Here is a 24,920-nt window from a genome sequence, read left to right as displayed (position 1 = left end):
GCAGCCCTGATTGCAGAGGACGAGGATGACCTACAAAGACAACTTTATCGATTCTATCAAGCATGTCGACGACTCAACCAGAATATATCCACGCAGAAAACAAAATGCATTACCATTGCGAAAGACCCAATTAGATGCAAGCTAGTGGTAGAGGGGAAACCCATAGAACAGCTAAACCAGTTCAAATATCTAGGTGTAGAGTTATCAAGTTATCATGACCCAGCCAGAGACCTAAGAGGACAAATTAACAAGGTCGCTGCCTTGTCATGATGTTTGAGAGATGTGGTCTGGAATAACCCATATATGAGAATGGACAGCAAAGTTAGAATTTATAAAACTTGCATCAGACCTGTTACGACCTATTGCATTGAATCAAGAGAAGACACCAATAAAACCAAAAGTATGCTAGGAGCAGCTGAAATGAAGACACTAAGAGCAATAGCAGGGAATACAAGAAGAGACAGAATACGAAACAACATCATCAGGGAACAATGTGGCGTGCAAGATGTAGTCACATAGGGCAGGCAAAGACGAAGAGAATGGTTCAGTCATTTTAAAAGAATGGAGGAGCACAGACTACCAAGAATTGCTCTAGAGTCTAGAAGGAAAACCAGCAGGCAAGTGTCCACCGGGGTGACCACCAAAAAGATGGAGAGATAACTGGCAGTCTACCTCTCAAGAAATACTTCAACTTCAAAATTAACAGATCGACAGATCTACAAGTATAAGAAGAAGAAGAAGAAGCATCCTTCAAGTGATGACATACGTAATAAAGAAATACGTAGAAGAACAAAATTAGAGGACGTAAATACAACGCGCGATGTCTTATTGATGGAAATATTTCCTAGGCGGGTATGGAAACTCGAAGGGGAGCTTTACGTCCAGAAGTTAGCAGTCAAGGGCTACTGAGGGCTACATCACTTTTGAGGGCTACATCACTTTTAACCCTGCAGTCAATCCAGTTACCCAGATATCTAAAGTGTTCCAACCTTTCCAGGATTTTGATATTATCTATGTAATTTTAGTTGGTACTGTGTCTTCTATATTAATTTTTCCGACAACCATCCATTTTGTTTTCTTTGCATTGATTGTTAAGCCCTTTGCATACATTCTTTGTTTACAGTAAAGGTCTGCCGGAACTTCTACCATTATGGAGGTGTCATATGCGTATCTTATGTTAGAATTCATAGTATATAAAAATGAACAGCTTATTTCAGGAAGGGACTCGAGTCATGTTAACTAACTTTTGAGAAATATGCAAAAAACTGTGTGGATATGAAGTCCTTTTCTGTCGTAAACGAAAAATATGCCATACGATTTCTCTATTAGATATAATAGAATGAATTGGTTCCCTTTCTACCGTAAACGATGTGTCTACCATCATAATGAATGAATCCACTCTTAACAAAAAAATAAAAAAAAAACTGACTCGCTAGACTAGACTAGCGCTAGAACGCGCTAGAACAGGTTTATTTCCGGAATTGCTTAAGCCAGGAATATCTTTGTAAAACTGGGTGAACGGGCTTCATTTCGATCCACATCTTTATAAAATCTTAGACTACGGCTAATAAAATGTGAGTAAATGAGACAAGTGTAAACAAATTCAAAGCCTTTGAGATGTGGCCCTATTGACGTAATCTTAAAATATCATGGACTGCAAGAGTACGCAACTAAGAAGTCCGCGAAAAGTCAAACTTGACAGAGAACTTATCACTTATAATTACACAAGAGCTCTAAAATTACCGATTTGTATCCCGAGTGACACTTTGACAGTTTTACTTTATTTACATTTATTTAAATTATGTGAAATTACCACGAGGGCAATACAAATCGGTTCTTTTAAGCGGTCGAGTGTAATTCGGTAAGATTATTTAATGAATAAAACTGTTCAAAACATAAATTTTCTGTTCAAAAGTTGTTGTTTGACTTCGTCGTATTAATTGATTATCACTTCTTTAAATCGCCTTATTCACATCTTTGTCTGAATATTTGCTAAACCTGCTCATAGTGTTCACTTTGAAAAGTTGTAAAACATTAATTGTGATTAATATGTCACTGAATGTTTATTTAATTTTAAATCCTGCCCCGGAACTGGGCAGGATTAAGCTTGAGACAGAGCTGTGGTAGAAAAGAAGCAGTAGGAAAACCAAGGAAAAAATTTGAATGAAATAAAAATTTTAGTCAACGACAGAAAATAAATGGATAAAAAGACCAGATGTTTTAATAAAAATCTAAATTAGAGAAAATCAGTATAAAAAATAAATATTTACCCCAAACTCCTCAACGGCCAGGTTAATAAGATAACTATTATTTGTTGTTTGACATTGGTCCACCTAAAAAAAAAGCATTTAATAACATTATTATGTCAAAAATATCATCTCTTACCAATCCTCTGTTAGACTTCTCAAACAACCCATATGCAAATACAGAAACCACAAAAATGTTGATAATTAAACTGCACAAAAGAGCTATAGCGCTCTCTATGTAGTAATACATATTGGCCTCCTTAATTTTGGCTGGTTTACTTCTATCAATATCTCTGCTTTTCACCAGAGCCGAATGCAGATATAGATTATGTGGCATAATGACTGCACCAATTACTCCGACGGCTTGGAGCAACACCTGCGAATCGCAATCTTGGCACATTGGAATGAAGAGTCCTTTAGCCACGTCTGCTGAAGATGGCTGCGCTACTATATACTCGTAACCAAAGGTAATACCCATCACAGCAATAAGGAATCCAAATAGAAGTTCCAGTTTTCTCAGGCCGTACTTGTCCAGAAAGAGAAAGGTGAACGTGTCGAAGATTGTTATTAGGCATCCCAACCATAAAGGTATGCTGAAAACAATAGAGTTTTAGTAATTTTATCCTTTTGTTTAAAGTAGGTAGGTATATATTTAAAAGAAGAAATTGGATGGTTGAATGAAAGTAAAGTACCATAAAAATGAAAATAATAATTACTATACAAAATGAAAGATCGGCGATAGTAAAGATACCCTAGGTCAGGGCCTCTAATTCTTCATTTTCTTGATTTTATTCGCTCCCTTCCGCAATGGAGAAAGGGAAATTTAGTTTGTTCATGAAACGTAGTGCTGAGCGAGCATTTTGAAAAGGGCGTGATAGCAAATATCTTTAACGGCTAAGGTCTAATAAGGGCTACCTAGAGTATGTAGTTTCCTAGGCCAGACTATCCTAAAGGGATAAGTTTATTGGCCGTCGTCTTGGTAAGTGATTCGAGTACCTCATACCTAGATGATAAAGATAATTTTTTTAGCTTCCCCTTAAGGTACCTGGATATTTAAGTTTAGAAGGGATAGTAAATTATTTAGAAACCCCAGTCCAATCATTTCCAAAATTTACTGGGTAAGTTATTAGTATTTTATCTGTCCAATTTTTTACTTGTTGTCATTCTTCGTTTATAGCATTTTTTGTTAAACTTTCTGTTTTAACATTTTTATAGTAGAAAATACTTAAAGAACGATTCTGTGGGAATAAACTTTCTATTTACAATAGGGAACTTGCATAAAATTTTAAATTCGAAAAAAATGTTATAAATCACAACAGAACATAATTTAAAACATGTATCAAAGATTAAAAAGTTTTATTTGGCTTTCGTTTGGCCCCTAAAGATGATTAAAATTCAAATTAAAACAGGTGGCCCAAAACGCGTCGTGACGTCATTCGTTTAAATTATGTTTACATTCTTCCAAAAAAGTAAACAAAATTTAAAATTAGACATTATAAACGTCAGTAGAAAATACAGTTATGTAACCTCACAAGTGTTTTTGATCGTTTGAACTATTTTAAATTGACTAAAGGTTCTCTAAACCAAGGCCAGAAAACAAAAAAAAATATATAGATTTTAAATTTGTACTTGTTTATGAGGTTTTAAGGCGTGAAATTTTGGAAATATTATTTTTAAAGGAAAGTGAATATTATTATGCAATAAAAAAATGTGAATGTGAATGTGAAAAAAAGTTCCCTATTAGGTTTGGCATTCGTTTTGACACTGACACTATTAAATTACATTTAAAATAGTTCAAACGATCAAAAACACTTGTGAGGTTACATAACTGACGTTTATAATGTCTAATTTTAAATTCTGTTCACTTTTTTGGAAGAATGTAAACATAATTTAAACGAATGACGTCACGACGCGTTTTGGACCACCTGTTTAATTTGAATTTTTAATCATCTTTAGGGGCCAAACGAAAGCCAAACAAAACTTTTTAATATATGATACATGTTTTAAATTATGTTCTGTTGTGATTTATAACATTTTCTTCGAATTACAATAGGGAACTTGCATAAAATTTTAAATTCGAAAAAAATGGTATAAATCACAACATAACATAATTTAGAACCTGTATCAAAAATAAAAAAAGTTTTGTTTGTCTTTCGTTTGGCCCCTAAAGACGACTAAAAATTCAACTTATACCAGCCACCCCAAAACGCGTCGTTACGTCACTGGGTTGTATGTTTACATTCTACACCAATTATTGTATATAATTTTGGATTAGACATTATAAACGTCAGTAGAAAATAGAGTTATGTGACGTTACAAATGTTTTTGATCGTTTGAACTATTCATAGAAAATTTGTACTTTTACAAAATGGTTTTATGGTTTTATTTTTAATAGTAAACCTTCTTTCCTTTCCTTCAAAAACTGTATCAAACTGCAATCTCAACAAACTGGTATATTTTATTACAATGACATACGATAAATGTCATTAGAATATAAATATTTTTCCTTTATTCCTCGACGACGATCTGGCTAAATACCCAAATAGGTGGAGGCCAATAAACTAAAGAAGAAGAAGAAGAATATACGTAAATATAACCATAAACTGAACCACATAGTCAAACTCTGTGATGTCACGGGTCGTTTGAACTGTTTTAAGATAAAGAAGACTTTAAATTTGTACTTCTAAGTTATTATGAGTTTTTGAAGCGTGAAATTTTGGAAATCTCATTTTTATACAAAACTGAACATTATTATGTAATAAAAAAAATGTGCAAGTTCCCTATAAGTGGTTAGAAGTTATAATTGGGGAAAATTATATTTTATTTAGGAAATATGTAGGAACTTAATCCTGATTTTCCCAGTTGTTTTAGGATTTCTCCTGATGGAGGTACTTGTCTGTATAAGGACTTGTTTCTACTGGTAGATGGACTTTAGTCCTTGTACGTAGATATTTTCTACTGAACAAATTTCCTGGGTTTATTGGAGTAGATTTTGAATTTTACTTCCTCCTGCTGGTTTGCTAGATTCCCGGTCACGTTTGGATATCCATACCGGTTTTCCTAGTGGTTTTCTGAGAAGGAGTAGGAGAAGACCATATCGACGGCGACGGGAGGAGTACTTGTATTAATAGATTTAGTTAAGTTCCGTTATATTCGGACGGTAAGTTCTTATAAATAATTTTTACTTCATCCCGTTTTGGTCAAGATCTACCATTTTTAATTGATAATGGGTATTGCATTGGATATTATTGTACAATATTGTGTTAATTTGTAATTAATATCATTTATCATATATTTAGGGATTATATGCATTACATATGTAACTCTATGTACACCGAGAGAACAATTTCTTTTCTCCTAAAACACTGATTTCTTTGAGCCATCTTTCTTAAAAGTTAACATATCATATTAACTTAAACATACCGGTTCACATAATAATATAAAGAAACGAGTTTTTTAAACACAACTCAATAATTTCTTAAAAATAATTTCCTCAATACTAAGAAATGCATTAAGAGGATCGGTACGTATTTTCGGCTGCAATGCTATTCAAATGGGGATTCATTTTTTTCGAATCCTGAGAAAACTAATAAGTATTTTTGAAAAATTTAAACGCAGAATGAAAGATTACGTTATTAGCGAGGGCCGAAAGTCCCTGAGAACTTCTATACTGTTTATTTTAATAAGTTACAGGGGTGAAAAACTAAGAGAAAATTTAGTGTGATTTTTAATTTCAAATATATCATTCAAAATAAACTTTCTATTTATTCTAAGGGACTTTCGGCCCTCGGTAATAATTTAGTCTTTTATTCTCCGTTTAAATTTTTCAAAAATATTTATTGGTTTTTTCAGGATTCGAAAAAAATTAACACAATGCCGTGGTAATATTTTCCAAATCTATCTTTGTCTTACAACGCACTCAGCCGAATATAATATTGTCAGCATATATTGTCAGTCAGACACTGACAATCAGTGACAATTTTAAATATTTGACATTGCATCGGGAATATGTTGAGTTATTGATTAAATATTATTGATATATAGTGTATTTGATAAATAATTGATTTAAGACGTGAATTTAATAAAAAGTTATTTATTGTGTATTATTTGTGGAAGATCCAAGCATTCCAAGCAGAGAATACATCAGGATAATATAATATATTCTGTGATCCAAGTATTTTGTTGTTAAAGATGTTCAAAATTGTAAGCGTTCCATAACAGTATATTATTAAAAAATCACTTTAACACTTTTCCTCTTTTCTCGATTGAGTATTAGTCTTTGTTGTACAAATAAATTATTACAATCACTGAATACATAGTAAGTGAAAAAATGATCACATTTATTAACTGAATTAATAATTTGCAATTATAAAAAATAACAGTTATCCAAGAACATTCAAAACCCGTCTCTTTAAATTAATGATGACATTTTCAAGTAGAATGACATTCTAGTAATGTTTACATATCCATAAAAGTGTGAATTTTCTTCTTTTTCTTCATGTGCCGTGCTCGATTATCGAACGTTGGCTATCAAATTGGCTATAGTAATTTTGTTAACGGCAGCTCGGAAAAGGGATGCAGAGGATCTGTTATACCATTCTCTCAGGTTTTTAAGCCATGACGTTCTTCTTCGACCTGGCCCTCTTCTTCCGTCTACCTTGCCTTGTATTATTAAATGGAGTATATTATATCTCTCTGGGTGTCGCATAACATGGCCAAAATATTCAAGTTTTCGATTTTTAACTGTTCTGACGACTTCTGTGACTTTTCCCATCCGGTGCAAAACAACTTCGTTACGAACTCTATCCACCCAACTTATTCGTAGGATTCTTCGGTATACCCAAATTTCAAAGGCTTCCAATTTCTTGAGAAGAGTATTTGTTAAAGTACAACCTTCGACACCGTACAAAAGAGTAGAGAACACATAAAATCTCACTAATCTAATTTTAAGATTCAAAGTAATGTTGTTTCCACATAAAAGTTTCTTTATCTTAAAGAATGCAGCTCTGGCCTTCTCTATACGTATTCTAATTTCTTTGCTCATGTCCCAGTTCTCATTTAGATTACAACCAAGGTAGGTGATACTGTTAGTTCTTTCTAATTGTTCACCATAAGCTGTTACTACTTCCGGTTGTATTGGCGTCTTACTGACAACCATCACCTTGGTCTTTGCGGTGTTTAGCTTGAGTCCATATTCATCACACGTTGTGGTAATCCTATTAATCAGATGTTGAAGTTCTTCATAATTGCTCGCAATTAACACCGTGTCATCCGCATATCTCAAATTATTAATATTGACGCCATTCATTTTGATACCACATTGAGCATTATCCACTGCTTTATTGAAAACAAACTCAGAATAGATGTTAAATATTAGTGGGGACAAAATGCAGCCCTGCCTTACTCCTCTTCGTATTTGAAGTTCTTCAGACGTGTCCCAGCCAATCCTGATGTTTGCACGTTGATGCCAGTAAAGATTTTTGATAATGCGTAGGTCTTTATCATCAATACCCACTTTCTGAAGAATAGCAATCATTTCCGTATGTTTTACCCGATCAAAGGCCTTCTCAAAGTCAATGAAACACATATAAACCGGATGTCCAACATCTCTGCATCTCTGTACCATAACCTGAATACTAAACAGTGCTTCTCTGGTCCCAAGGTTATTGCGGAATCCAAACTGTGTATCACCAAGCTGTGCTTCTATTTTTTGGTACATCCTAGAGTGCAAAATTCGTAGAAATATCTTTAAAACATGACTCATCAAGCTAATGGTTCGGTAGTCCCTACATCTTTTCGCGTTTGCTTTTTTAGGTATCGTCACAAAAGTCGACAGCAGCCAATCCGTTGGTATATAGCCAGTTTGATAAACTTTATTAAAAAGATGAAGGAGAGATCTTTTACCTGAATTTTCGAAGAGCTTTATTATTTCATTCGGTATTTCGTCTGGTCCCGTCGCTTTTCTGGTCTTTGCTAATCGTATTGGTTGTTCAATTTCGTCCATAGTTATGTCAGGTCCTGTAACTACTTCGTTAATTTCAAGCTCGGGCCTTTCATCATTAAACAGTTCCTCAATGTATTCTTTCCATCTGTCTATTTTATCCAAATCAGTGATAATCAGTTTTCCGTCTCTATCAACGATGTTATTTGCATGTTTTTTGTTCTGACCGGTGAGTTCTTTTATTTTTTTATACATATTAAATGAATCATGTTTTCTCTGCAACTCTTCAATTTCTAAACATTTTTTTTTCAAAGTATGTTTCTTTTGCCGCTCGTATTTTAGTCCTTATCTCTTTATTAATGCGTTTATACATTTCGATGTTTTGATTCTTAAATTTGCGTCTTTTTTCCATCAAATTCAAAATCTCATCGTTCATCCACTGTTGCTTCTTTTGATTTTTCTCTTTGAAGTTTGGAGTTGAGTTGCTTATAATCGTTTTGATTTGGTTCCAATGATCCTCGATGGATTCTTGTTGTTCGCTATTCTCAAAATTGCTCTCTAAATTGTTTGAAATCCCCTGACTGTTGTTTCTAATAAAATCGGTATCCAGTTTGTTAGAGGATCGTGGTTGTTTTATCCGTTTAAGTTTTAATTTTATTTCGGCTAACAATAGATTGTGATCAGATGGCACATCGGCGCCAGGATAGGTTTTTACAGACTTTACTGCATTTCTGTAACGCTCACTGATGGTTATGTAGTCAATTTGGTTTCTTACGATATTATTGGGGGTATCTGCTGGAGATTTCCACGTATATAATGTCCTTTTAGGTAATTTGAAAAAGGTATTCATTATACATAGATTATGTTCTTTGCAAAAATCTGCGAAATAGTCTCCCCTTTCATTTCTATCGCCCAGTCCATAACAGCCAATAATATTACTTTGTCTGCCTTTTCCTATCTTAGCATTAAGGTCACCCATCAGAATGGTGAGATCTCTAGTCTTGAGTTGGTCGGTAACAGTTTTTACATCGGCGTAGAACTTGTCAAGTTCTTCCAGTTCACTTTCCGCTGTCGGTGCATACACTTGTATTAAATTTATGTTTCTGGGTTTCGCGTTCAACTGAATCATTATGACTCGTTCAGATACCTGGCGTGAATTTTACTACACGTAATTTGCCGTGTAAAGACAGAAAAAGTAGGGATACACGTAAAATATTTGCGAATTATGTACCCATAGCCTTAATGGTTACATTTAATTTTCTTATCCTAAAGTTTTTGTTTCTTAAATTGAAAACTACAAATATTTTGCAGTATCAGAAATATATCTTAAGTTAATCCATATTTATATTTTTGTGAAAAAGAAATTTTCTTGCAATCAAATAAATATTTTAAACCACAAGAAATAATTCTTCAGAAATACCCTCTGTAGTAACTGTGGTTATAAAATAAAAACTTTATAAGCCGAAATGCTACTTGCAAAGAGATTTCTTCCACAAAAGAATTGCGCAGATTAACTATTTATGATTTAATCATTGTTTGTCAGTGTTTCTCAAGATGACGTGATATTAGTTCATGTTCATATAGATGGATTTTGGATTTGTTGGTGCTCTTTAAAAATTAACGGACATTTTGAAGGTACGTACATATATAGGTATTAAATAAAAGTAAATTGAGTAATTTAAGATGTAATAATAATATTGTTGCGTATCCGAATGGTTATAAAAGAAACATAATAGTATCTTTAAATGCTTTTTAGGTATAATGATGGACAACTCTGAAAGAAAGGAGCTTATCTATTATTCTAACTGGGAAATACGCCACAATTTAAAGCTGGGACAGAATGATATAATATATAGCTTCAGAACAATATTAAGAAAGGAGCTATTAACCAATTGCGGGGCCTTCCAGAAATGGTAGAACTTTATACATGTAAGTACCTTTTTAAAAATGTGTATACATACTTATGTATGTATCAACTATAATAGGTTTCTTGAATGTATCATCTTCTATAAAAATATACTACCTATACGACGCTATATCAAAATGGCGGGTGCAACGCTGAGAATGTGTTCTGTTCATTTATTTGTGATAAAGAAATCAGTTAGCATAAGAGAAATATTTTAATGGTTAAGAAATTTTATTGTCCAAAACTGTAAATTAGTTAATATGTATTAAATGACTTAAATTGTAAACTAATAATACTTTCCCGTAATACAATTTCTTAATGGTTAGTTATGCTGTCTCTTTTAGATTATAAAAATAAAGAAAATTACATATTATGTCTGCTTCAATGTTTTACATTGGTTGTATGTTCCTTCTTGTTTTAGCTAAACAATGTTTATTGTGTGACTTAATATTATACAGATAAATAATTAATATTTCATTAACAAAAAGAAAAAAATAAACAAAGATGTGTAGGTTAAATAATGCCATGTTTGAACTAAATATGATTGATATTAGTATTAATAGTTCTTATGTGGGGCCGTGTATTTGTATTTTTTTTTGTATTTTCTAAATTTGTCAAAATAAATATCTATATCTTTATAAAAAAAAATATTAAAATAAGTTTACTCTTTCCACATAACGATTTTGTTTTAGTGAATTGCTGATATACAAAGTGCTATTAACAAAAGAAGGAAAAATTGAGGAAGTTGGATTTGCCTCTCCATCCTTTTATTGTTATGTAGAAGCTAGTGGTTTAAGAGTGGAGAAAATATTTGTATGTAATAATGTTTTATATCTTCTTTTTATTAATAAATAATGATTTTACCTTAACACGATGATTTATTTCGCCGTATGTGATATCACTTTATTTTCAAGAAATATTACCTTAATTCTAAATATACGATTATATCTGCGAAATATATTTCTTAACATTAAATACATTAATTATTAATAGTAAGATAATCCTATTTCTTACTAAGAAATATTATTGCTTAGAAAGAATAGTTTTGTAATGCAAAAAAAACATATTCTTATGACTAATAAAATCAATTAACATCAAGTGTAATTTTTTTCTGATAAATGGGTTTGAAGTTTGCCAAAGAGTGATAGTTCAATCATGTTTAAGATATATTTCTTTGGCTATAGTAAAATTTATTTGAAATATTTTAGAAAATTATATATTACATACAAAGATATATTTCTTAGGCAATATGCCAAGTCAATCTTTCTTAAATATAAATAAAGTTTCTTTATCCCAAGAATTTTTTTCTCTCGGTGTAGGATACAAATAAGATATATCTTGACGATCCCATACCTGATCAGGTACGCAGGAAGGTTTCAATATTCATCAATATTATTGATGTTTCTACATCAATACGTTCTGTGTACGATATGTTAATACACGTCGTATAATTTATATTTTTATTATAAGAAACTTAGTTATTGACAAATTTTAGTACAATTTTTGTAAAACGGATTTACATTTGTATAATCGGGATTGATTTATTGTTTTTGCTTTGTCAGGACTTGCCGATTCCGTAATTCTCCTCATTTATTTATTTTTCGTTTATATGAAGAGTCAATATATGTTTGGTTAACTTTAAGGCTCGTTTTATCTCTTGTCTGTTTCAAAAATAAAATATTCTTATCCGAGGGGTAGTCCATTGGAACGGACTGGCGCCCATTTTTACTTCTGATTTTGGTCAAAAGAACTCCGACCCACTCCGCTACCCGACATGTTTCAGCAAGCCGGGTATACCTCTATGTCTCCCCTTCTTATTTGCGGCTTTAAAGGCGGGAGTTACAAATCAAAAAACGTTTTACTACAGTGTGTTCTCGCGTAAAAAGAACAAATTAATACTTACTATTTGTTTGTCAATAAATAGAGAGCGATGGCTGTACCGATAACTTCTTGCATATCTGATCCTATCACAGCAATTTCCACCATTATCCACAATATTAATCTCGGCACTTTTTTGTATTGTCTATAACACATTTCTGCTAGATGTAGGCCCGTTACGACACCTATAACAAACGAAAAAATAAAGAATATCTTGTCGTTAAAGATAAAACAAATACAATATATAGTACAACCCCATTTGAAGGATCTCTATAAAAAATAATATAATAATTTTTAAATTCAACAGCTTTTTGTCTTTCAGATCAACAGATTTACTATTCTAATTGGGAAATAAGCTACAATTTATCTTGAACAATGATTGTATTGACGTTTCGACTTCCACTTCGGACGTCGTTATCGAGTATAGAAGTCAAAACGTCATTAAAATCATTTTTCAAGATAAATTGTGGCTTATTTCCCAATTAGAATAGTAAATTACATAAATGCTACAAAGAAATAGCTTCAGATCAACAGATGTAAATACATCTTTTTTAATTGCAGCTATAAGCAGGTCGATCTAGAGAGCATTGCATATTTTTGCATATCTAAATTTAGCCATATAGTCTATTCTATTGCCGATCATCGAAAATTCACATTCCAGCAATGTATCGCTTATTTGATATTTTATGTAGGTAATTGTTAATTTGTTTATTTCAAGGTTCAGGTGTAATTTATTTAAATAACTTATTTAGTCAAACAAGAATATATTTATGGTATTAAAAGTTGTTAAATATATACGACAATTGGTTTAAATACGGTTTTTTAATAACAAAAAAGTGTAATGTATCTAAACGGATGTAATGTATCTATTAAATAAACGATTGATATAAGTAAAATAAGTCCAATAAAATTTTATACCAGATTATTAGTTGTCCAATAAAAACTTTTTTCAGTACTTGGAAGATAATTTTTCATATTGCTGCCATACATACGTATACAATCATGTTGTATCATGTATCCGGCTTGAACATTCCCGAAACAAAATCAGCTATTTGTGTATTGCATTCACTATTCTTGATAGTTTTTCTTGGTAAACTACGTCGTCAATGTTGTTTTTCATATTTAAATTGATGAAAAACCAAGTAAACCACAATTAATACCTTTGTACTTTATATTTGTCGATGATGATGAGTAATTACCTATTTATATCAATCACAATTGCATAAACATGAAAAAATATGTGTACATGTACATATATTATTATCTTGAGGTTCTCTAGAGAAGATCTATAGTCCATTTAATCCCAACGTGCGTTCTATATCAGATAACTGAAAAAATTTCACTATAACTATTTTAATTGTATATTTATATTCAGATGAATATTTACATTACTTCAACAAATATAAAGTGGTTAGTTTATTTCCTTGCCTTTCTGTGAGAGTTTGTACTGATCAAAGAGACCTCTGAATTGAGTAGGAATTCGTCAACACTCCACGCAGCATAAACTGTGTTCTCATTTCCGATACACCCCATTTTAATGGATAATACGGAACGTGGTATGGATATATAGGACATGTGCACAGAAGAGATATAAGAAAATAAAAACACAATTGGTATATAACATAGTGGCTGAAGGTATGTTTCGTACCAAACTGTAGATTTTTTGATTAAATATGAGAGACACACACATACATGTATATGCACATGCACAAACACAAAATACACATGCACACATACGCCATGATCAATCAACAATTCATCAGAAAATGTCACCTTCATTGGCTCGATCATATTTTCAACACCAATTAACCGCCAAAATCTAAAGATTTCTGGGAAAAAAAATACTGCTACAGAAACACTACTACTAAACAAGAATGAATTAGATGATGTGTAAACTAAGAGACCTGTTCTAGGTTCATGTTATATTTTTATATTTTTCTGTTCATGTAAAATTCAAATTTTCTGTAAAATTCAAAGACCAACAATCCAGCCTCTGTCCTATTAACTCCGGATTTCCGCAAGGTAGTGTTCTCGGGCCGCTGCTTTTCTCACTCTACACAGCCGATATACCAGAGTCTCATAATACTACGATCGCTTTCTTTGCTAATGACGTAGCAATACTAGCTGTAAATGAAGATCCCATACAAGCCTCACAAGACCTGCAACACCATCTGGACATACTCAGTGAATGGTACACAAAATGGCAAACAAAAGTAAACAAAACAAAATCATCTCAAATAACGTTTACCAACCGCCACAACACATGCCCACCTGTAAGAATGGAAAATGTACGAATACCAACAGTAACAGACGCTAAATACCTTGGCCTCCATCTTGACCAACGTCTTTATTGGAAGAAACATATCCAGACCAAAAGAAGACAGCTAGACTTGAAATTCCGGCAAATGTATTGGCTCCTTGGGCGCAGATCAAAACTCAACATCCAAAACAAAATTCTTCTGTACAAAGCAATACTCAAATATATTTGGTACTACGGACTACATATCTGGGGGTTGTGCAAAGTCAACATCACTGAATATCATCCAAAGATTTCAGTCTAAAGTTCTAAGATCAATAGTGGATGCACCATGGTACGTAAGTAATCAAACACTTCACGAAGACTTAAATATACCTTTCATCAGAGAAGAAATACATCGAGCCACGGAGTCACAAAATGAGGTACCATTCACCATGAAAATGAGTTAGTAAGGGAATTATTCCATAATGGCCCTGTCACAAGGAGACTAGATAGAACTATTTTAAAACAAACATAAATAGAATAAGATGCGACATCATTGGAAGTATCTTCTTCATGCACAAAAACATGGAACAAATTTACTTAATACTAGTAAAATTTAATAAAAAATTTTGGTCTTGGTAAAAGGTATATTATTTTAAAAAGCCCTATAGGGCTACAAACATCGAACAGAACGTTTTCGCTCTAAAAAGAGCATCATCAGTGTTGCAAGAACATGGTGAGCCAACCAAAAAATACGAAGGTCAAAGCCTTTCAAAAATGGACTAAAAGTCACATCAAAATGCTAACATAGCAAATTATAAAGGATGGATATAATCCCTAAGGATATTGCCCTAGGATAACATATGACTCCCACACGTTGTAAGTGGGTCAAAGGTAACAAATTAGGTCATTATGTTACAAGGGCTGACAGGCAACTGTCTGCCTGTCAGCTCTTGTAACATAATGACCTAATTTGTTACCTTTGACCCACTTACAACGTGTGGGAGTCATATGTTATCCTAGGGCCATATCCTTAGGGATTATATCCATCCTTTGGAATTTGCTATGTTAGCATTTTGGTGTGACTTTTAGTCCATTTTTGAAAGGCTTTGACCTTCGTATTTTTTGGTTGGCTCACCATGTTCTTGCAACACTGATGATGCTCTTTTTAGAGCGAAAACGTTCTGTTCGATGTTTGTAGCCCTATAGGGCTTTTTAAAATAATATACCTTTTACCAAGACTAAAACTTTTTATTAAATTTTACTTGTAATTAATGGTATACAGCCAGCTACAGGAAATTCTTCCTAGTGGATTTTTACTTAATACTCTTTTAATGATGTAGATTGTAAATAAACATAATTACATAAAAAAAATTTCTGTTAACTCTACTCTATCTTCTCGTACCATAATGATAATTTTTCTATGTATCCCTCGTTTTTAATTAATTTCGATGTATGTAATCAATATTTATAATCTATTCTACAGTGAGCACGTAATGGTTGGAATAAATTCATTTTCTCGAGAATGGACGATTTTGGAAAAAAATCCCGATACAGGTCAATTTTTATTTTTAAATTCCGACTTTTTGGCATATATATATCATACTAGTGACGTCACCCATCTGGGCGTGATGGCGTCATCTACGAATTTTTTAAATGAGAATAGGGGTCTTGTGATAGCTCATTTGAAAGGTAATTCAATTCTCTATTCAGTAATGTAAACATTAACATAATTGTTTATACAGGTTGCACAAAAAAAATTTTTTTGGATTAAATTTATTGACATAAAAAGAAGAATGTGTGTAATTTATTTAATTCAAAATACATTTTACTCCTATCAGAAAACAGGAAATAATGTTTATTTGACAAATAAATATTGTCTTTTGCTTAAATTCAGTATTAAAGCAGCCACCCACCTTCCTCTTGACAGTTTGAACATTTAATTTAAGCGAAAAACAATGATTATTTTTCAAATAATTATTTTTTCTGTTTTCTGAGAGCAGTAAAATGTATTTGAATTAAATAAATTACTTGTATTCTTCTTTTTATGTCAGTAAATTTAATCTAAAAAAAATTTTTTTTTGACACCCTGTATAAATAATTATGTTAATGGTTATATTATTGAATAGAGAATTGAATTACCTTTCAAGTGAGCTATCACACGACCCCTATTCCTATTTAAAAAAAATCATCGATGACGTCATCACGCCCAGATGGGTGACGTCACTAGTATGATATATATGCCAAAAAGTCGCAATTTAAAAATAAAAATTGACCTGTTTCGGGATTTTTTTCCAAAATCGTCCATTCTCAAGAAAATGAATTTATTCCAACCTTTACGTGCTCACTGTATATGTATAAACTTCCCCACGCTATTTTTTAAAGCGTATAATGTACTCATATATACGCATACATCTTAAAAAAGTGTATACTCATACCAATATTCTTTTGTTGTTTTGGAATATCGAAAGAGAAATTTGATAATATTCATACCTAGTTTTGTGGCCAAGGTCTGCATGATGAATCCCAAAATGGTCGCTCCAAATAAAACCCATAATAGTCTATAGCGTCCTACGGTTCCTGATTGAAGATCGCTTTCTATATTACCAGGATCGAGGTATGCTATGGACATTAAAAATCCCGGTCCTGTGAACGCCCATAACTTCTTAAAACTGAAGCGACTCTAAAAAGAAAAATAACTTTATTAATACAAGATGTTACAAAACAAGAAACACACATACAAGTTGAAGAAGTAAGAGTATTAAGAGGACCGAAGTGCGGAACTCACCACTATATGGTAATCTTTTTCTCATGGGCATCTTTCAGTGTGTCACAGTTTTTCGATTTCTTTCTAACGCATTAAATTGTATGTGACATAAAAAAAGGCATGTCTGTGATTAGAGACATTTATAACACTTATTGTAGTTATTCTAGTTGTCGATAGATGGCGCTATAATCGAAGAAAAAAATTATTTACGAATTATATAGTATATCTGCGAATATAATCTGTACAATTTATAAGACTATACAAATCAAAGAAAATACCATTTTATAAATGCAATAAACAGTATTGGTTTGTTTTTATACCAAATTGCAAATAAAATGTGACAACTGTCAGATTTAACTAAAATGTCATGTTAGAATAAATGTCATAAATGTATATTATCACGGACTTACCTTTCTTTCTATCATTTGTGACGCACCGAAAAATGCATATGAAAAGAAGCATATGATCAAAATTTTACCTACAGTATCGACCGCGACTACCACATCTAAATGACAACCACCTCAATCAAAACCACTGGAAACGAATCTACCTAAATATTACTTACTTACTCCGTGGCGTTACATCCCTTCGTGGGTTTTAGCCGACTCGACAACACATGCCTCCACTGTTTTCTATCTTGAGCAACCTCCATCCAATTTTCCACGCCCATAGTGCTTAGGTCTCCTGCTATATTATCTCGCCACCAGAATCGAGGGCGTCCGCTTGATCTTCTTCCAGTTTCCTCTCACATCAGTCTTACTGTTCTTTGGTCAGAATGTCTTCTGAGGTGTCCTACCCATTGGAGTTTTCTGAACTTTATTTCTTTTATGATGTTAACGTCTGGGTAAAGTTCTTCGAGCTCTTTGTTAGTTCTTATCCTATATTGTCCTGATACTTCATCCAGAACAGTCTCAAAGATCTTCCTTAGGATTTTTCTTTCTCAAACACGTAGTCTCTCTTTGTTTGTCTTTGTTATCGTCCACATTTCGCTTCCATACATAACAACGTGTCGTATGATTATTTTATAGACTTGTATCTTCGTACGTCTTGTTAGTTGTTTCGATTTTATAAGGTTTTAAGGCAAAAAGACATCTGTTGCAGGGCTTCATCCTGTTGTTTATTTCGTGTGATCTGTTATTGTCTTCATTTATTGTTGTTCCAAGATGCTTAAATTCTCTAACGCACTCAAAGTTAAAGTCATCGATGGTGATGTTCTGACCGATTCTGTATCTGCTTTGGTTATTGCGGCTCATATACATATATTTCGTCTTGTTTTCTTTGATTTGGAGCCCCATATTCTCTGCTTCCTTCACGAACCTCACGAAAGTCTCCTTTATTCTTAATCGTGTGTTTCCTATTAGATCGATATCGTCTGCAAATGCCAGTAGTAAGTTTGGTCCTTCTCGATGAAATAATGTGTTCGGTTTTTCGATTCTTACACTTCTGATTGTGTGTTCCAGAGCTAAGTTGAAGAGTTGTGGTGAAAGTGCATCTCCCTGTTTTAGTCCATTGTTTACTTTAAATGTCTCCGAGTATTGTTGTCCAACTCTCACCTTATATCGTAACCGTTTCATACACATCCGTATCAACCTGACTAGTTTTTTTGGAAAGCCAAGTTCCTGCATCGCTGTCCACGGTCTAGCCCTGCATACTCTATCAAATGCTTGTTTAAAATCTATGAACATCTGATGAAGCTCACGATCAAACTTCCAGCATTTTTTCATTATCTATTTTATTGTGAATATCTGGTCAATAGTAGGGCGGCCAAGTCTAAATCCGCATTGATAATCCCCAACGATTTCTTCTGTGTATGTTTTGGTTCTTTGTAGCAGGATGTTTGCAAGGATTTTATAGGTGGTGTTTAGGAGTGTTATTCCCCGGTAGTTAAAACATTGCTTTTTGTTTCAGTTTTTGTGGATTGGTACAATAACCCCTTCTTTCCATTCATCTGGCATTGTTCCTCTCTTTCAATTATAATATTGATGCACTGCAAAATGACTTAAGTATCTGGAGTATATAATGGGAGGCAGCAGCAGAAAAAGAAGAATTGGTAGGAATAAATATTCATGGCTCCGAAACCTTCGTCAATGGACTGGCTTATAAAAAGATAAATTGTTATATGCCGCGCAAGATCGAAAACGATATCGGTAAATTATCATGGAAGACTATAGACAGAATACCTATAACGAGATAATAAACAAAATCAATGAAGCAGCTTATGAAGCGCTCGGCACAATTCCAAGGAAAAAAAGAATACTTCATTGCGGTTGACAAATGGCATCGCTAATTCAGTACACAACAAGAAACAAGCGTATCAAAAGTGTATAACATAATGTAAAATAAGTCCGGAAATGGATAAACTGACTAATTTTAAGTAACTTTTGTTCTATAGAGCTTTTTCGCCAAGTCAACAATTTTCGAGTTATTTGCGAGTGAATATGTTCATTTTTCAACAAAATAACTACATTTTTAGACGGTTTTCCGCAAATAACTCAAAAAAGTAAGTATTTTGTCGAAAAAAACGTTCTTAGCAAAAATATAGCCTGTAAAAAAGTAAAAAAATGGTGTACGCGTTAGGTCTCTGGACCTCGTAAAACCAGAGTTATAGCCAATGAAAAATTGATTCATATTCAACAAATTTCAAATAGAATATTTCGAAGTGAAATATCCAAAAAATTAAGCACTTTTTGGGGAAAGCCCATCATAACTCTTTTAAAGTGTTTTAAAAAAGCTTTATTTCTGTTTTTATAAAAAGTTTCTAGCATTAAATTTAAGCAAGTTACGCTCAAAATAAAGTTGGTCGCTTTTGTTTTGGCAAAAAAAATCGGGAACACCACCCCCTAATTAGCAACCTAAATGAAATTAATCGTTACCGCTCCACAAATTATTTTACTTATGTTGTGTTTATATGATCTGTAAGTTTCATCGATTCAAAGTGCATATTTTGGAAAAAATTTGGTTTTAAAGTAAAATTTTTAAAAATTTTAATTTTGAAAAATATGCTTTTTTTCAAAATAACTTAAAAATTGTTAGAGATACCAAAAATCTCAAAAAACAAAAAAGTCAGCATTGCTTTTTGGAACACCATGTATTTTTTTGTTTTTCTGTTAAATAAAATTGATTGAGATTTGGTGTTTCTAAATTTGCATACATTCGTGATGAGTGACTCGTTCAACCCCTTTTAACTACAGCCCTTTCAAAAATAACGACTTTAAACCGATGAAACTTACAGATCATATAAACAATACATACACGGGTCAATAAACTTGTGAAGTCGTAACGATTAAGTTCATTTGAGATACTAATTAGGAGGTGATTTTCCCGATTTTTTTACCAAAATAAAAAGGGACTAACTTTATTTTGAGCGTAGCTTGTTTACTTTTGATGCTAGAATTTTTTTTATAAAACAAAAATGAAGCTTTTTTTAAACACTTTAAATAAGTTGTAATGAGTTTTCCCCGAATTGTACTTTATTTTTGGTTATTTCACGTTAAAGTATTCCATTTGAAATTTGACGAATATGAACATATTTTTAATTAGCTATAACTCTGCTTCTACTAGGTATAGAAACGTGATATATAGACCATTTTTTTTAAATTTTTTAAAGGCTATATTTTTGCTACGAATGTTTTTTCGACAAAATACGTACTATTTGAATTATTTGCAAAAAACCGTCTAAAAGTGTGGTTATTTTGTTGAAAAAATGAACATATTCACTGGCAAATAACTCGAAAAGTATTGACTTAGTGAAAAAACTCTATAGAACAAAACTTACTTATAATTAGTTAGTTTATCAATTTCCGGACTTACTTTGGACGAATACTTTTTCACCCCCTAGAGGGGGTGAAAAGCACCCCCGGGGCCAAAGCACATATCGGCACAACATCACTTTTTTTCTTTGACTTAGGGAGGCGTAGAATGGCATGGCAGCGCAACCTGAGAGAGTGTTATGTACATCAAACGAATTTTTCAGGGCAGTCAGCCGCCTCTAAGTCCGAATAGCTATGATGATTGCCGAACTCCGCGAAGATGGCACTTGGAGAAAATATTTATTTTTAATTCATATTTTTCTTGTCTTGAAGGTACTTGTCTTGTTTTGTAATAATTCGCGTTGTTCATCAGAGCTTGCCATAATTACGTTGTCATCTGTATATCTTATAATGTTGATAGTTCTTCCATTAATTAATATTCTATCACTTTCAAATAGTATGAAATGGTTCTTTGAGTGAAATTCATATTTTGCTGAAGAGAAACATGCTCTGGATTTTGTTAAAATCCTTGTTTCCAAATATTTCATGAAACAAATTTATGGATGCATTTTGTTTTTACTGTGTAATTACACTACTCTCAAACACAGCACAGACAATAATTTGTGTACATTTGATAACCTTCAAGTTATTTTTACTAATTCTGTTTGCAGTTGAAGTAAAAAGTAGATAACATGTTTTTATATTATTACTCTAAAGTCAGGATTTCCCTGATGAACTTAGATAAAGATATTTTGTTTATTTTTTCTTTTATTAAGAAATATTGACAGTTTGGTAGAACCTTCTGTTGGTTTTCCTTATGTACTAATTTAATAAGAAACTTATCTAGAAAGGTCAATTTCTTATTTGAATAATGAGATAAAACATTAGTTGAAATTCTAGGAAAGCGGGGTTTATGCATGATGCAGATATTTGGTAGGATTTTTTTTATTTAATGTCGTCTGAACCACTGGGGTTATAGCTTTCATTATCTAGATTTACAATCAAGATGCAGTAGAAATAAACAAACCAAGACACGTTAAATGCTACTAGGAGCACTCCCGAATCATAATTTACAATGTACATACATTGTAAATCCCAAATTATGATTTCCAAAGTTTATACATTGTAAATATGATTCTTGAGTGCTCCTAGTGGCATTGAACGTGTCTTCTACTGCATCTCGAATGTAAATCTAGGATGGGTAGGTAAATTGGATATGCTTAATTATTTTTATAATATATAGTCAATTTTGATTTAACTTGTTTATTGTTTATTGTTTATTGTAATGTTATAAACGTGTCGAAATGGCACACGATACATAATTTTTTTGCCTCGAAAACTAAGGCCATTGGCGTGGTGCGTTTGATTTCGCAATCAGTTGCGGTAGTGTGTGTGTCTTGTTACTTAGTAAAATCAACTTCTGTTTTTATAAAGAGATGCTAATTGTATCCGAACGTCTGCGGTCCCTTATGGGATCGAGTACCGATCCCATAAGGATAGAAATTGTTTTCATTTATTAATTTTTAATAAAAAACAATTCTTACCCTGCTGTGATTCGAACTCACAACCCTTGGATCCATAGGTAGACTCTCCTATAGGTCTGGATCTCGCGTACCAAAAAAAGTTTATTGATAGCAAGCTGAAAATTTGTTAATAGCTTAAGGGTGTCTAGTCGGACAAATTTTGATGTACGGGAACACTGGAACAGGTGAAGTTTTAATTGTGGAACAGGTTAAAAATTTGGAACGTCAGACTACGAAAACGTTCCATGTATTTTGTCTGACAGAATTTCCAATTGATTTGATACTATTTCATTAAACTCTGATGCAAAAATCAGACTGGTGTTTATCACCAACTGGGCATTTTAATGAGTGGAACACGAAGAACATTCCTGTCAAATGACAGAAATTATGTTGGTGATAAATAGCAGTCTGATTTTTGCATGAGAGTTTATTAAAAGAGTAACAAATCAATTGGATGTTCTATCCGACAAAATACATGGGACATTTTCGTAATATGACGTTCCAAATTTTTAACCTGTTATGACAGGTGATAAATAGCAGTTTGATTTTTGCATGAGAGTTTAATCTCTGTTCGGAGAGTTTAAGTCTATTCTGTCGGACAAAATAAATGTGCCGTTTTCGTGGTCTGACTGTTCCAAATTTTTAACCTGTTCCACAATTAAAACTTCCCCTGTTCCAGTGTTCCCATACATCAAAGTTTGTCCGACTAGACACCGTTAAGCTATTAACAAATTTTCAACTTGCTGTTAATAAAATTTTTTTTAGGTACGCGGGATCCAGTCCTATTACTACTAAAATTATATATTTATAAAGGAAAATAAATAGTGGTAGGGGAGCCCAAGCGGGGATTTTTGCAGTTATTCGACCGCGTCAGATTATGACATGGAGATAAATCTTGTACCCTGTAAATGTGCTCCTACCATATATTGGTTCTTAATACAGAGGAGTTCGTTAAGGAGGGCCCAAAAAAATTTATCCTTAGAAAACCTCGAAATCGTCAGAATAAGATAAGGTAAGTTAAGTACATGCAGAACAGTATACACTGTGTCCGTAAAGTATGGAACAAATTCTTTTTTAGCTAAACAGAGCATATTAAGAAATAATCCTGAAACATGTCGATTTTTGATTTTAATTTACCGTATTTTAAAATAATATTCTAATATACAGGGTGAATTACTTTCGAGTAATGACGTCACCGTCATTTTTTTTTTAAATGGAACACCCCCATTTTGTTTCAATTTTCGGATTACTCTAGCTGAGCTGATTCCAAAAATGTATCACATGTTGATTCAAATTGGTACAGGGTGGACAAAAATACAATAGTTTTGTGTGTGTTCATAAAGTACGCGTTAGTTAAATTAACAATATTATCAAAAATACTTATTTATTTTTGATATTTTAATTAATTTTTGATTTTAATTAATTTTTGATATTGTTTAATTTAATATTTTAATTTAATATCAAAAATTAATTAAAATTTAATATTATGAGTACACACAAAAGTATTGTATTTTTGTCCACCCTGTACCAATTTGAATCAACATGTGATACATTTTTGGAATCAGCTCAGCTAGAGTAATCCGAAAATTGAGACAAAATGGGGGTGTTCCATTTAAAAAAAATGACGGTGACGTCATTACTCGAAAGTAATTCACCCTGTATATTAGAATATTATTTTAAAATACGGTAAATTAAAATCAAAAATCGACGTGTTTCAGGATTATTTCTTAAAATGCTCTGTTTAGCTAAAAAAGAATTTGTTCCATACTTTACGGCCACAGTGTATATTTCAAAAATATGACGGTTTGAGCTGGGCGTAAGAAAATGGGTGAGTCACAAAGTTCACAAGAAAAAAGCAAATGTTTCGAGAAATAAACGTCAGATCGAAAATCAAAAAAATATGTGTACAATATTTCTTAAAAATCTATGGAATGATACCAAACACGAGCCCCCACGGAGAGAGGTGAGGGGTAAATTTAAAATTTTAATAAGATAATTCTTAATAGAATCAGGCAGAAATGTAAAGAGACAATGGGAAACAAACAATTCGGTTTAGAGAAGGATTGGGAACGAGGGCAGCTTTGTTCTCAATGCTAACATTACTTCAACGATCATGGGAAGTACAGAAACCAATTTACGTCTGCTTTGTAGATTTTGAGAAGGCGTTTGATAGGGTTAAACATGATAGGCTGTTTGAATATCTAGAAATGATTGGAATACATGATAAAGATCTGAGACTTTTACAACATCTACATTGGAATCAAGAAGCTTCTATTCTGGTAGACGGCACAGAAACAGACAAAATTTGCATTCATAGAGGTGTCAGACAGGGTTGTGTGTTATTCCCAACTTTGTTTAACGTTTACTCAGAAATAATTTTTAACGAAGCCTTGGAAGGGCAATGTGGAGTTCGAATCGGGGGAGAAACTATTAACAACATCAGACATGCAGATGACACCGCGATCATGGCTGAAAGTATCGAAGATCTTCAATTCCTTATAGATCGAGTCACTAGAGAATGCTCTAATAACGGACAGCATAAATACAACAAAGACTAAGTTAATTGTGGTTAGTAAACAAAACGTCGGCCCTATGCAACTGATTGTCAGTAATGAACTGATAACAAAAGTTAACCATTTCAAATGCCTAGGATGTTGGATAAATGAGACAA

The 24,920-nt window shown here is 32.6% G+C and overlaps 1 protein-coding gene across 1 annotated transcript in view; it reads right to left on the bottom strand.

Moving 5' to 3' along the window:
* The window catches only part of LOC114338218 (protein Malvolio), an 89,151-nt gene that overhangs the window by 6,643 nt on the left and 57,588 nt on the right, over window positions 1-24,920 (bottom strand). Inside the window, exons 2-5 of the mRNA XM_050650195.1 lie at window positions 16,704-16,893; window positions 11,997-12,156; window positions 2,386-2,839; window positions 2,271-2,333 (exon numbers count right to left, since the gene is read on the bottom strand). Coding sequence (XP_050506152.1) covers window positions 2,271-2,333; window positions 2,386-2,839; window positions 11,997-12,156; window positions 16,704-16,893 — 867 coding nt within the window. The remainder of the gene's footprint in view (window positions 1-2,270; window positions 2,334-2,385; window positions 2,840-11,996; window positions 12,157-16,703; window positions 16,894-24,920) is intronic.

Source organism: Diabrotica virgifera, chromosome 1 (assembly GCF_917563875.1).
Source record: "Diabrotica virgifera virgifera chromosome 1, PGI_DIABVI_V3a".
NCBI classification, from domain to species: Eukaryota; Metazoa; Arthropoda; class Insecta; order Coleoptera; family Chrysomelidae; genus Diabrotica; species Diabrotica virgifera.
Note: the sequence above shows the minus strand (reverse complement) of the source record. Positions and strands in the feature narration are given on the sequence as shown.